Source organism: Dermacentor andersoni, chromosome 3 (assembly GCF_023375885.2).
Source record: "Dermacentor andersoni chromosome 3, qqDerAnde1_hic_scaffold, whole genome shotgun sequence".
NCBI classification, from domain to species: domain Eukaryota; kingdom Metazoa; phylum Arthropoda; class Arachnida; order Ixodida; family Ixodidae; genus Dermacentor; species Dermacentor andersoni.
The window spans coordinates 34,896,713-34,911,079 of NC_092816.1; the positions used below are offsets into that span (position 1 = coordinate 34,896,713).

Here is a 14,367-nt window from a genome sequence, read left to right on the forward strand (position 1 = left end):
CATGTCGTGGCAGTATTCGTCAGCGGTGCCTTCTCCGCAGCGCACTACAGAGAACGGCCGAGAGAAGAAAAAAAAATAAAGAAGGCAGCCGGCAGCCACGTGCATGGAGTCATTAGAAGAAGTCACCCCTCCCCTCCCTGTGCCGTTTTTTTTCTTCCTTTCCACCACCTCCAGTGCCCTTCCTCAGCGGCGGCAATCGTTTTCCCTACCTTTGAGAAAGTGCGAAATACGCCCTCAGTTAACTCACAAAAGAGGTGCGAACGACGGACGCGAAGGAGACGAGAATCGCGAAGAAACCAGAAGCGCTTCTCGAACCGCAGTGCGCCGAGCAAAAAAAAAAAAAAAGTGGGGGAGAGGGGTGGGAGTGAACAAAAAGAAACATGATCAGCGCGCCCCTGCTTATAAGCCATAAAAGCACTCACGCGCTCACGCACGCACACGGACTACCTCGAGGCACAGAGGAATCAACGACAGGCACGAAGGCGCGAAGAAGTCAAAACGGGGGAGAGGGGTGTGTGCGTCTCTCTCTCCTTTTTCTTAGGTGCTACGCTGGCGGCGGCCAAGCCGGGCCAACAAAACGGGCTCCCTTCACCGCGCACTCGTGGCAGCCATTGTCACGGGCTCGCCTCTGATGTTCGCCGCCGGCACTCTCAAAGCGTTGGTCAGTCAGTCGCCGTCGCCGCTGACCGGCGAAGGACGCACAATGTCGCCTCGGCGGCGTTGGCACCGAGAGGTGGAGGGGGCGTCACCGACCTCTTTGGGAGGTCCCTCTCGGGTGTCCGGGTGGCCCGAGGCTCCTGTTTGCAGCGGCTTCCTTTGAAGTGGCGGCCGCGACAATGCCCGACACATGAGCACACACACCACCACCGCGCGCGCGAGCAGACACACACACGCCGCCGAAGGCACGCTAAAAATCCGATCGCCCCTTTTCTCTTTTGGCGCAATGCACGCACCGTCGAATCGCCCGCGAACAACAAACACGCGCCTTGCTTGTAGATGCTCGCGAAAGGCCGTGGTCTTCGTAGCCTCTGGAGGATTCGAAGCCCGGCGTTGGGCTGAAATGGAACATCGGTGTGAAAGTATGTGGGTTTCGGCACGCTTGGAACGTAAGCTGGCTCAGCGCCTTTTGGATTGCAACGGTCATCTTAGCGCTGACGAAAAGCGACGTCAATTTCACACCAAAAAAAAAAATCTGAGAGGTGGTCTTACCGCGCAGAAATTCTCGCGCCAGTTTTCGCGTCCTAGTGAAGAAGACTATAACGTTGAAAAGAAGCCCGTGACCGAAGTGAGGATGCTGAGATGAAACGTGTGGAGTGGCAAGGAGGGACCGATTTCGGATTTAGTACAGCAATGAAGGTACTGAACATGTCTCCGCTGCTGTTTTCAAACCAGCGAACGACATCGTCGACGTAATTCCAAGTGTAGTGGAATACTAGGAATAATTAATTATCGGCCCAGCGTTTCTCAACACAGGTGATTTATAAGAGCACAGCTTGTGTATAGGCCCGATTAAATTCCTGTAAAGTTCGCATTTATTGACGACATGAACATGCGACGGCAGCTGTCCATATTTTCGGTGCCATAAATGAAACATGGAGCACACAGAGCAATTCAGTGTTCTTTAAGCATTTCTTTTGAATTTTTATAGCGAATTGGCCACATAATTTATATTAAAACTCGTAATTAGCTTTCCAATAGAACTCTTATGAGTAGACTCGGTATGTCCTATTTCGGTTTACTGAGGTGCCTCTTAGACCACACACACAAAAGTTGAGAAAGAGACGGAAAGAGTAAGGCATTTTTGGTGAGAACATTTATGTTTTCTTCTGTATTGTTCCTCATTTTCACTGTAGTTTCTCTTTCTGTTTATGATCTCTTCCATCATTTTACAGAAAACAATTGTCGCATCATTCACTCAATTATGGTATAAACGAGAAGAAAGGGGGTTAACCGAGGAGCCCCATTTTTATTGGTCATATCATAAGAAGCCAACAAACATTGACTCCAAGGACAACATAGGGGAACTTACTTGTGTTTAATAAATGAAATAAAGAAACTATAAATTAATTGAAATGAAAGTGGATGAAGAAACAACTTGTCGCAGGTGGGGAACGATCCCACAACCGTCGCATGTTGTGGGATCGTTCCCCACCTGCGGGAAGTTGTTTTTCATCCACTTTCATTTCAATTAATTTATCGTTTTTTTATTTCATTTATTAAGCACAAGTATCAAAAGCCGTACTCGGGCAATGAGCAGTTCATTTTTCCCCGACGCAATTATCCTCTGGAATGCCCTACCAAACGTCATAGTTTTTTGCAGTGATCAGAAATCATTTCGCGCAAAACTCGCCACTCATATTCAGGACGCGTAAATATTTCGCCGACTTCAGCGTGTATCATACCTGACTTTTGATCTGTTCACATTGTCGCACGTGCATTGTTTTCTGTATATTGCCATTCTCCTACTAATCCCTTGTTTATCTTTATTCTGTTTAGCCCTCTACGTTTGCAGTGTTTCTGTTGATTGTGCTTGTATTTATATTATGCATTGTTCTACACGAAATGTAGCCCCTCCTTATGTAATGCACTCAGGCCTTTAAGGATGAAAAAAAAAATATGTGCCCATGCTACATAGAACATATCAAATGCAATACAGTATCAGACACTACGCGACAGATCCAACCATCGACTTTATATCAGTATATATAGTCATGCTCTGAGGAGAGAGAGAGAGAGAGAGAGAGAGAGAGAGAGAAGGGAAGACTGAAAGGCAGGGAGGTTAACCAGAGTGAGTCCAGTTTGCTACCCTACACGTGGGGAGGGGAATGGGAAGAGAGAGAGAAAACTTAGGTGTAGGATGTCTATAGTCGGGCACTCAAGTCTGTTGCCCTGAGGTAGCGAAAAAGAGCTCGAACTGCTTTCTGGGCTAATGCTCTGAGTAACACTGAACAGTCAGCAGCTGCATTGTTTTTGTTCTTTCCCGTCACTGGCTCGAAAAGATATTCGTGCACTAGTGCAGTACTTGGAAGTGCACGGGCTTAAGAGACCGATTATAGTGTCCGTGTGTATGGTGTCCCTCCCACATGTACTCAGTGCTTACTCTCTCCCTTCCTCTTTCAAGTCTCCTTTCCCCCAACCCCAGTGTAGGGTAGCAAACCGGATGCTGTTCTGGTTGACTTCCTTGCCTTTCCTACCCTTGTTCTCTCTCTCTCTCTCTCTCTCAGAAATTAAGACTAATTGGATTTCGCATATGCAACATGTCTGCTACCCATATACGTAGGCGGTGAAGCTGCACACAATTATTACTTGAGGATGCCAAAAAAAAAAAAAAACTAATTTTAATCACAGAATTCATGACATAATTTTCACTTTACCTTATGCTCACCTGAAGGTGGCTTCGACTCTGATCTTTCGATAGTAGCTCATTTAAATTCTATTAACTCCAGTCAATTCGTATGATGTTGATTCAACGCGAGTTATATTGAGATCATATTGATAAGTCTCCTTGATGACTGAAACTCGGTTTCCTTTAATAACACTTCTTTTGGGCCTAGTTGGTACATACTTTTGAACTAAACGTAACAGCGCAAACAACTAAGACGAGCCACAAAAAGAAAGACAGGACACACACTGGCGCTGCCAGCGCCAGTGTGTGTCCTGTCTTTCTTTTTATGGCTCGTCTTAGTTGTTTGCGCTGTTACGTTCGGTTTCTTTTAGCTTTATAAAACTCAATAATAATTTAATGTATCTATTTGGGTATCTCTTTTTGCATGCCGCTAGCCTTTCAGTCCTGCTCGATAGTAGATTCGTTGCGCATTTATGTGCACTGCAGCTTATTGCGTTATCCGTATAGTGAGTGGTCTGTGAGTGGCAATTGCACGAGTGTGTTTACAGCCATGAACGACAGCTAGTTACAGCTGAGGCTGGGCGAAAGTGTAATATGAAAGGCGGGAACATTTCTCGCTATCCGCTACAAGTTTACTCGCAAGAGGAGCCAGTAAGCAACACAAAGGAACGAAGGAAAAAGTAGAGAAGGAAAGGCAGGGAGGTTAACCAGTTTAGCTCAACCGGATTGCTACCCTACACATGGGAGCGGGATGGGGTGGATGAAAGATTGGGAGGAGAGAGAGAGAGAGAAGAAACGCGAACTGTGCTGAGGAAGTGAAGACTAAACAGAACGAGGCACGCCGACGGATAGCTCCGTGCCCGCATTCACAAGACAGTCGGCGATAGCAAAGTTGTTAGCGGCGGTGGCCGGCCTCTGACGAACAGCTCGACGCCAACTTCTTGATGTTGCCCGGTCATCTTCGCTGTTTTAATATGTGGGCGATAATCACTGAGGCTGCGAACGCGAACCTTCCTTCCGCAGATACAAAACGAGTGCGAGGTTTTTGTCGCTTAACACATCTAGCTCGCTTTTCATTCCTACATTCTACATGTGAGTGAGCCGGCGCATTCACTCGTGATCAATGAGAGTAGCCATACGAGATTTTGTATATTTTGTTGTAGCGTAAGCTGTGCCTTTCTGTTGTCCCTGTCGTTCAGCTTGCACTGCAACAGAACAGAACACGTGATCACGCATATGCCGTCCGAACGTCTCACTGCTCAAAACGATCCTGTACAGCGTACAGCATGTGTGCATTCAAGGATTAACCCGTGAGAATTCTGGCATGTCTATAGTGTTTTACTCATAACGATCGAGACAAGCGAGGACCTGTGGAGCATGTTACGCAATCTGTCGGACATTGCGGTGGACTTCGTAGTTTCATAAATGACCACATAACGCGCAACATATCCAGCGTTTAGGAGCATCGATAACGGCTACACCCAGCGAGGCTTGCTCCTGCGTGTAGGAGCACCACACTCACTCGGAACACATGCAGTCTCGAGAGCGGGGCGACGTGCGACCGTCACACTCCTCCCGATCAGTGTGCTGGGAATTCCTTTCGGCCCAGCGAAGGGGGAGGTACACGCGGCGCGTTGCCGCGGTGGATAAAGGCTGCAGCCAGGCCACAGCTGAAGCATATGCTCGGGCGAGTGTGTTCGGCGGCAAGTTTCAAAGGGGGCGAGTCTGCGTGTACCTGCACCTCCCCCACCTTTGAGAAAGACGACCGCGGGTAAGCCGTAATGGGACCGCTAATCACCGTGTTCCGTTGCCGCTTTTCTTCGCGGGTTCCGCTCGTTTTTCTGCACCCGGTGCGGTCTCTGCACGGTGCGCCGCCCCGCCGTGGTCGCGTTTAAGGTGCCGTGGTGTTGATCCCCGTGAAAAATGGGCCGAGCAACACCACTTTGCCGCGCGAGCTCGACTTCGACCGGTTGTTTCCTTTCTTCAAAGTGGCGGGGGGAACTGAAGTTAAGCTTCGCGCATTACAACGCCGCGAAGTTCTTGTTCAGCGTGCTCTTTTTTTGCGAACTTAAGCGACGTTTCGCGCTGTTAATTCTCCTCACCCAATTTGGTTGAACGACTCTAACGCATACACGCCGGCCGCCAAGAGCCCACAGGAGGTCAATGAAGCTCTCTCTATAGAGCCTGACTGTTTTACTTTCAGCATATATACCAGATATTTCTCGCTTCTTTGTATACTTACACCTTTACGCGTCATGACAGGGCAATATATGTTACGGTACTTACGGAACAATACGGGAAAAAAAAATACAATACACTTGCTACTTGTGGCTCGTAAACGGCAATTATGACTCGTGTCACCGGGACGAGCTCGCGCCTTATTTTTTTATTTTTATATTTCGAGTGAAATTATTTGAGTTCCACAAGAAGGATTACTGTGCAAGTTCGATCCGTTTGCATCTGAATACGGAGGTACTGCCGCTAACAATTTGTGTGTGTGGTTGCGCATTTAGTAGTCGTTGCGTGAACAGCCTCGAACCTTTGATTCTGAACGAAGCGAAAGTTGGAATGATTCCCACGTTTCGGTCGCCGTATTTGCGCATCTATTTCACTACCTCTGGAAGCACATTCACTTGATCATTGATTTCAGAAGCCGCTGGTGTCTTCAACACCAGCGATTTGGCACACGACGCCTGACTAACATTCATGGCAGTTAGTATAGTATGTACCGTGTGTAAGGATTGCACACAACCCGCCGTGGTTGCTCAGTGGCTATGGTGTTGGGCTGCTGAGCGCGAGGTCGCGGGATCGAATCCCGGCCACGGCGGCCGCATTTCGGTGGGGGCGAAATGCGAAAGCACCCGTGTACTTAGATTTAGGTGCACGTTAAAGAACCCCAGGTGGCCAAAATTTCCGGAGCCCTCCACTACGGCGTGCCTCATAATCAGAAAGTGGTTATGGCACGTTAAACCCCATAATTTAATTTAATTAAGAATTGCACACCACACGCGCGGAAATGCACAAAGGAAAACAAGAAAGTCGCGGTTCATGCCATCAAGCATTCTGAAGAACACGTTAAGGCCTTTAACCAAACCGCTAGAGCTAAGAGACAACCCCATTTCTTAATGTACGGCGGCCATTCCTACGCGATAGGTGAGACGAATCGGTCAGGACTCCCCCCGACTGCTGCAGAAGCGCCCTCCCTTCCGGCTTTCTCCGAACTCCGCGCCTAACGAACTTCGACTTCCTCATCGCGCGTCTCCGGCCGACGGGCTTTGTCTAAGCACACTGGAAGTCGTTTCCTTTTCAACGGCAACAAGGACCCCGTGCGGAGCGCTCCGCGGCGGGAGTCACTTAGTGGTCACTGACGTCAGCAGGGGGTGAGCAATTCCTCGCCGGAGTCGTCGCGTGAGGTCTTTGCGACACGGCGGCTGTGCCCCGCCGACAACGCGTCGTCCACTTCTCTGACCACCCTGCAGATGTCTGGGCTCTCAACACGCGTCAATTCTGCTCTCCCAAAAACTGGACGCTGCGTACGCGAACGGCGTGGAGAATTTGCTGATTGAAAGCACATATGTATAGACTCCTGTCGGGCTCTCCGAACTTCTCGAGAGCTGCGACCCGTCAACAACGAAATTGAAAGATTTAGTTCATGCGGATGGACGCTCAAATGCCAGAGTAAACAACGAGCTTGGAGAAATATGGCTCTTCCCGTGTCGAGGAACGGTATGGCTTTTTGGTAAGTAGGCATTCTTCCAAGAACACGTGTGTAGGCTACTATAGGGAATGAAGCTTTGCCATTGAATCCAATATGGTCGTCATTTTTGCGCTGCTAGGTCGAGGGATCGAATCCCGGCCACGGCGGCGCATGTCGATGGGGACTAAATGTCAGAACGCCCGTGTGCTGTGCATTGTGTTCACGTTAGACGCCCATGTGGTCAAAATTTCCGGAGTCCCTCACCACGACTTCATAATCGGGTCGTGGTTTTGGCACGTAAAACCCTAGAATCTAATGTTTTTTTTTTTTCATTTTTTTAAATGCTCGTTCTTTAACTTCCCAGACTTTCTGGTACACCCGATCCCGCAAAGACACCAATGCTCTTCCGATTGCTTAAGAAATAAGCGACAGAGTGAAGCACCGTTCTTTCACTCTGTCTCTGTCCCTTGGCAATTCGTGCGCTGTGAATTACGTCGGAATGAACCACTGTAGCAACTCAGCCATCTTCTTCGCACGAACCACAGGTGATCTAAAGTTTTAAAGCTATAAAAACATTCCAGTCGGCAGTGAACCCTCGTCATTTATAATCATGACGGAGTTTTCTGGCGTTCATAAAAGATATGCGTGAAGTAACTTAAAGCTTAGCAGGTTAGTGAACGCTGCGAGATTGACCAAATGGCTCGAGCTGAGCCTATGACAATGCCATATCGCTGTGAACCGCGGGTCTAACCGGTGCGAAGAAGAAAAAGAGTGCAGTTCTATAAAGTATAGTATTCAAATTGCCCTTACAGGAAAAAAAAAACTAACAAAAGTAAACACAAAAGCCGATCTCGAGCCAGGCCATGGTTTCCTCCCCAACCCTTATTGAAAAGGGGCTCATCACTCAACCTGTCCCGAAGCGCATAATGCCTGCGTTTTGACGCCGCCAACAGGGAAAGGGAGGAAGGAACAAATCACGGGGGAGGGGAGGCCAACTACACACGCGATAATCCCGGCGACGGGAAGCTCGCACAATGCGAGGAAACCAGGGCGTAAACAGGAAACACGCTCATTGGTCGGTCGCCCGGAACGCCCCGCCGAGTTCGGACTCGGGCTCGCCTCACTCCCTCCTTTCCCATTGTGGGACGTCCCATATAGCGACATTATACGCGGAAACGGACGCGTGTGAGCGCGCGCGCGACAGCGTCCATTGGGATGGAACGCGCTCCGTCTTTTCGCATAGCAAGCAAAATGAGCGTTTCCGTATATATGTGCGGCAGCCTTTTTTCAGTGTCGTCGTCGCATTTTGTTATTGTTGTTAAGCGCTATAAAGCTGTCACTTGAATGGTAATACAATTCACAGGTGTTCATGACAGGACCTTGTCTTCTGAGTTTTGCTTGACTTAAGAAACCGATTGTCGTAATTGTACGAACTCTTACTGATCGTTTTATCATTGCTTTTATCTTTTCTTTTTGTTAAATGACGAGATGGGGGTGGATTTTCAAAGTATCAAAAAAAAAAAAACTCCAGTGATAAGTATTTCCTAAGCTTCTCTTCCTTTTAAATCGGTGCGTCAGAATTCTTTTGGGCGCCAGATATATACAGTGCATAAAAACTTTTCTACTTCGACCATGTGAAGCTAACAGGCAGGCAATGGAGTCAACGAAAGCATAAGGTAAATTAACTGAGTGTCTTTTTTAAAAGTTAAATGTAGAAATAATGAGTAATAGAGCAAGATTAAACTCGAACAAAAGAGAACTTGCCTCCGGCGGGTGCCGAACCCACCACCTCCAAGAAATCGAGCCCCTTGTTCCCTTGATTCTTCTCACTTATTTTCCACTTGAATTTTGTAGGTTTAATGTTCACTGTTCAGATTGCGAGCTACGAGGTGAAATTTTGTTGACTGCAGTAAGTGGGCATGTTTGTATCGAAAATTTAGAGGCAGTTGTGTTTATATACAGTATCACGAGGAAGAATTCTTCTAGCGTGTCTGTGCTCCGGGCCGGAGCACAGACAGAACTTTAATTGCCGTTCGCATGAGTGCGCATGGAAGAGTTAGGATCGGCGCTAAGCTCCTCCCTGATGTGACGCGGCTGTTGTATGTGGCGTTTAGTCTGACAACGGGGCAGAGGCATTGACAAAGATAACTGTCCCTGCGTGCGTGTGCGTGTGCGTGTGCGTGTGCGTGTGCGCGTGCGTGTGCGTGTGCTCGTGCGTGTGTGTTACAACGCGCCACAATCATGCATTACCTCGTGTGCCCAATCACTAGATATCTCGCGAGAGTGATCCACGAGGAATACCTGATGTCGCGAGCGCGTTATCACGTGACGATCTCAACGTGACAACAAAGCCACACAGTGAGAGCGAGTGATCGATACGGTGAAATTTATTTCTTCATTCATTTATTCACATCGTATTTTACACATATTTACAAAATGCAACATCCGCCCGGCTCAAGCACCAATGCTTTAGCGCGGGACTGGGCAGCGCGTTCGTCCTGGATGAACGAAGACAAAGGGGGAAAAAAAATTACGCTCAATTGCGTGCACCAGCCTGTATAGCGAAAGTACCAGCCCGCGCAACCATCACCGCTTTTATGCGGGCTGAATGACACAACCACTGAATGGCACCACATACTGAGCTTTCGTTATACGCAAGTGCACGCAGCCAAGAGGACACTCGCAATTTTAAAACACGCCTGTGACAAACTACAGCAGTACAGTAATACAACGAGGCCTACAGAAAGAAACTAACGCACACACAAAAAGGAAATCAACTCGCGCAGTATTTTGCCATGCGCAGAATAAAGCCTTTTTATTAGTCAGCACATCCATGGTGTCGTCTGCGCCCTTGTTGTTTTCATTATATGGAATCTAAGCACCTGGCCCTACATAAGCGAACACGGTTTAAATCAACCTTCTCCGCCGTGTACACGCATCGAAGGACACGCGAAAATTCGTAAGCATTACGAGAAATTGGGGTGAGTTGGCAGCTATGATGATATGCAAGCAGACGAAACGTGATACAATAAATAATTGTTCCGCATTCCTCACAAATTACTTTTCTTCTAAAGCCTTTCTTAATCAAGGGAAGAATCAGACATCCACACGATCGGGTGGATGTCCGATTTTCCCTCGATTAATTACTTCTCTCCACCTTGCGGGTTTCCGCACAACTATTACGTCAAACTCTTCCCTTTGCTTCGTGTTGTCGACAAATTCCACTTCGCCCCGCCATCTGCTAGCCACCTGGTTATAGTTCAGATGGTAGCGAGCGGCTGCCCCGGAAAGGCGGTGGTCCCGGGTTCGAGTCCCGGACCGGGACGAATTTTTCTTCAACTGCGAGGCTTTTCTTTCGAGGAACCCGTTTGGGTTTCCTTTGTAGCAATCGCCACGATCGGGTGGGATGTCTGATTTTCTCTCGATTAATTACTTCTCTCCACCTTGCGGGTTTCCGCAGAACTATTATACGTAAAGCCCCTTTCTTCTTGTTCGGTGCACGCAGGCCGGCTCAGCGGTCTGGACAACGACTCCGACTGCGACTCTGAGCCGGGCCTGCTGCTCAAGCGCAAGACGCGGCGCTCGCGCACCACCTTCACCTCCGAACAGCTGGACGCCCTGGAGCGGGCCTTCGAACGCACCCAGTACCCGGACGTGTACACACGCGAGGAGCTCGCGCAGACGACCAAGCTCACGGAGAACAGAGTTCAGGCAAGCACCTCCTCGTCCTCCCCCCCCTTTTTTTTTCGCGCGTTAAATAAACGTAACGAGCAAGTGTAAGCCAGCTTATAGTATGTAAAGCGTATCATTCAAACCTCTGTGTCCCCTCACTTCGCGGAAAATTGTTAGTGGACGCCAAATTTTTCCAATTTGTCCGACTCTCAGCGTGACCATCATGCGATCGCGAATGTCGCACTGCTCGCTTCGGTTTGTTTCAATTTATTGCGACTCAGGGGTGTCTGTTGCCAAATTAGTTTCGCTGAGAGGATTGAGTTACCTTATGCAAATTGTATGGATGGATATGTATGTCTTGGAGTGATACACTCCTTTAGAAGGAGATGAAAATATGACAGATAGAAATAAAGATGGTCTTTCAAAAATTAAAATAAGTTCTGGGTATTGTTGCGATGTCGGGGTCCGAGCGGCCATTAAGGTTCCGTGGCTGGTGATGTGCCAGGTGCCGGGCGATCGAGAGGTCCGGGACGACGTCCAAGAGATGAGAAAAAGGGTTTATTTACGTGATGATGATGATTTACATGTATACGAGCACAGTTTTCAACACTCAAGCTCCGCTTTTTAAGCACTTCAATACCCGCCATCTCTCATCGAGGGTCATTGTCCGTCGTCTCGGCCAATCGAAACTGTCTCACAGACTGCAATATCTCACCCATGGTGGATCTTGCTTCGCCGCTGGCGCCCAAGCCCCCCTCGATGCAATGCAGATACAATTTCATGGCTAGCCTGGGTCGACGCTGTTCTAACGAACTCTAAGTAGTCAGCCTACGCTCTTCGCAGCAATTGGCATGTTGCACAAGGTCGATGACCACTTCACGGTTTAGGGTCCCACGACTCGTCTCGGTCATCAGCTCCAGATCTTTGACCAGACGAACACGCGACACATAATCGCTTGTCAGTCATCTTGACGTGACGCAGATTTCTTCGAACCAGCTCTTTGGCGCTGAAAAGACGATGCAACGTGAATGGCCTTTCATAGCTGCACGCTCACTGGTGTGCATCCTTTTTCAAGAAGGCTCGACAGGTACAACAGGATCCATAGCTGCAGGTTTGCCGGTGAAGCACTCTTTGTCGAGAAGACCGCCGGGAACAACAGTACTAAACGCCAGTCGTAACGGTATGTGACGTAACCACGATCTGATTATGAAGCACGCCGTATAGTGAAGGTCTCCTGATTAATTTCGACCACTTGTGGCTTTTGAACGTGCACCTGAACCATGAGTACCCGAGGATTTTTGGCATTTCGCCCCCATCGGAATGCGGCCGCCGCGGCCGGGATCGACACCACGACCTCGAGCTTGGCAGCGCAACGCCATGGGCACTGTGCTACGGCGGCGGGTGTCTTTGTTGGATGTAAATTTAGCACCGAAACTTCAGCACCGGTATACGTCACGGTGACGTCACCGATTTCAAAGTATGGTTCTCCCATTTTGCCAGTTGGAGAAAACCTGCTGTTTTGTGTGTAAAAACAGTAAAACAAGAATAATTCGTAACTGATTTATTCGAAATAGCTCTTTATTCGAAGTCTCGCGTAGTCCCGACCTCAGTACATGCATTTTATTGCAGATTATTTGAAGTGAGGTAGCATCAAATACCGTTAATATGAAGTACGAAGCGGTTTATCAGCACGGGACCACTCGGTACCGCATACATTTGCATTTCTTCGCGCCAACCTGCTGAAGCAAAAAATAAAACGCTGCGAAAAGCCACTCCACCATGCCGCTGCAGCTTCTTCCCACTAATTGCATCACATGATGATAACCGACAAAACAGGGCACTGTTTACGGGCCTCAGCAGAATTTCGCAACTGTCATGTATAGCCACGTATCGAGCTCCGTTTTAGGGTACGTTTTATAAGAGCTCTCGCATTGCCACGACTCTCTACCAGACAATCCGCCTTTAACGAAACACCGCTTATAACGAAAACAATTTATTGTCCCGATGACTTCGTTATAACGAGAGCTTATTGCATTCTTATCTAACAGTTCACTCGACGCTGCGCGCACTGCAGGTATGGTTCAGCAACCGACGCGCCCGCTGGCGCAAACAGCTGGGAAGCCAACCCGCAGGCGCCGCGTTCAGCAGCCAGCTGCTACAGGGCTACGCCCAGGCGGCAGCCGCTGCTCCAGTTGTCAGCGCAGCAGCGACGACGCACCATCACCCGCACCTGGACTCCGGCATGGCCTCCGCGGGGCTCCAGCACCACGGTGAGCAAAGTCAAATAAAATAAAGTTTTATTTGACATCAACAGTTGCAGATGTCTAGCTTATACTATAGGATTTCGGAGCGGGTCGCTTCGAGATTACGTTCAAGAATAAGGCCGCGTTTGATCGTTTCTTAGCTGATCACGCTTTCAAGGTTCGTGATGTGGAAGTTGGCGTCGAATATCGTAGTGTTCGTTCGAAGTTTGTCAAGGTATTTACCCTCTGGACCTTCCGGACGAGGCTCATGTCAACGAGCTGCAGGCCTTTGGTAAGGTCTGGGGGATCTCGGACGAGCACATGCCAGGGCTTCCTGACATTGGTTCAGGCAACCGGTGCATCCGCATGGTGATGACGCGGACTGTGCCTAACCTTCTTCGCGTAGGCGAGATGGTATACTGCATTGCGAGTATGAAGGAGTTGTGCGTGTGTGTCGCAGACGCAACTTGGAAGGTCACCACGCGGCCGCATTTGACACGCCGAAGTGCGTGCGCTGTGAGCAGTTCGGACACGTGGCCTGCGAAGCAGTGTGCATGCGATGTGGCGGAGATCATGCGGTCTTGGCATGCACTGTCCACACCCATTCGTCGGTACCCGTGCGCCCAGAGAAGCAGGTACCTGCGCCTCAGTGTCTGTGGGAGGAAAGAGGGTTGGAAGAATGAGGTAAAGATTAGAGGGGGAAGGTGGCATCCCATATAGGGCCGGCTAGGATCGACAGTGGGCAGCAGCAGACCCCTATAGTAGAGTATACACTGTAGCTGTAGAGTACCTGGACAGCGAGGTGTCCTCCATGAAGCCAGAGGCGATGGAGATTCCACGCATTCCAACGCGTCCTCTCCCTTGCCTGACGCGGTGGCACGCGAGGGTGAAAGTGGCGAGGAGGATGCTGCGGCTATCGCTGTTGTCCTCGCGGCAATTGCGGCGCCCGCTGCAATGGCCGGGCAAGTATACAGCGTGGCAAGCGGTTTGAATCGGCTACCAGGGATGTGGCCGCTCGGCGGGCGTCCTCGGGCTCGGACGGTAGCTCCTATATCTTAGAGGCTGGTCTCTCTGATCTCAAGCGCATTGCTGTGGCGGTGTCTAACGTGGCATCAGAATCTTACACTGACAATCGTTCGAAAGGTGAGGAGACGTCTCCTTGCCAATTATTGTAAGGCTTTTAGATGCGACTGCTCCAAAATGTCAGATAATTTGTACTGTTCCACGACCGAGGGGTTTTCAGATTCAGAAATTTCATCATAGGCAATCGTCGCTTGTTTTCTTTCTGGCTGGTATTGCTCGATAGTAGCGCTTACAACGGTCTTTTTCCCTTCCAGTTTCTTTTCTATTCCGGCACAATTTCTCTTAGTATAGCAACTTTCAACTGTAGAGGTTTGTCTCGAGCTTCA

General features: G+C 49.1%; 1 protein-coding gene across 3 annotated transcripts in view; it reads left to right on the top strand.

Moving 5' to 3' along the window:
- Window positions 1-14,367, top strand: part of LOC126520732 (uncharacterized) — a 44,748-nt gene that overhangs the window by 22,338 nt on the left and 8,043 nt on the right. For all 3 annotated transcript variants that reach the window (XM_055064801.2, XM_050169514.3, XM_055064807.2), the window contains exons 5-6: window positions 10,549-10,754; window positions 12,790-12,985. In XM_055064801.2, coding sequence (XP_054920776.2) covers window positions 10,549-10,754; window positions 12,790-12,985 — 402 coding nt within the window. The remainder of the gene's footprint in view (window positions 1-10,548; window positions 10,755-12,789; window positions 12,986-14,367) is intronic.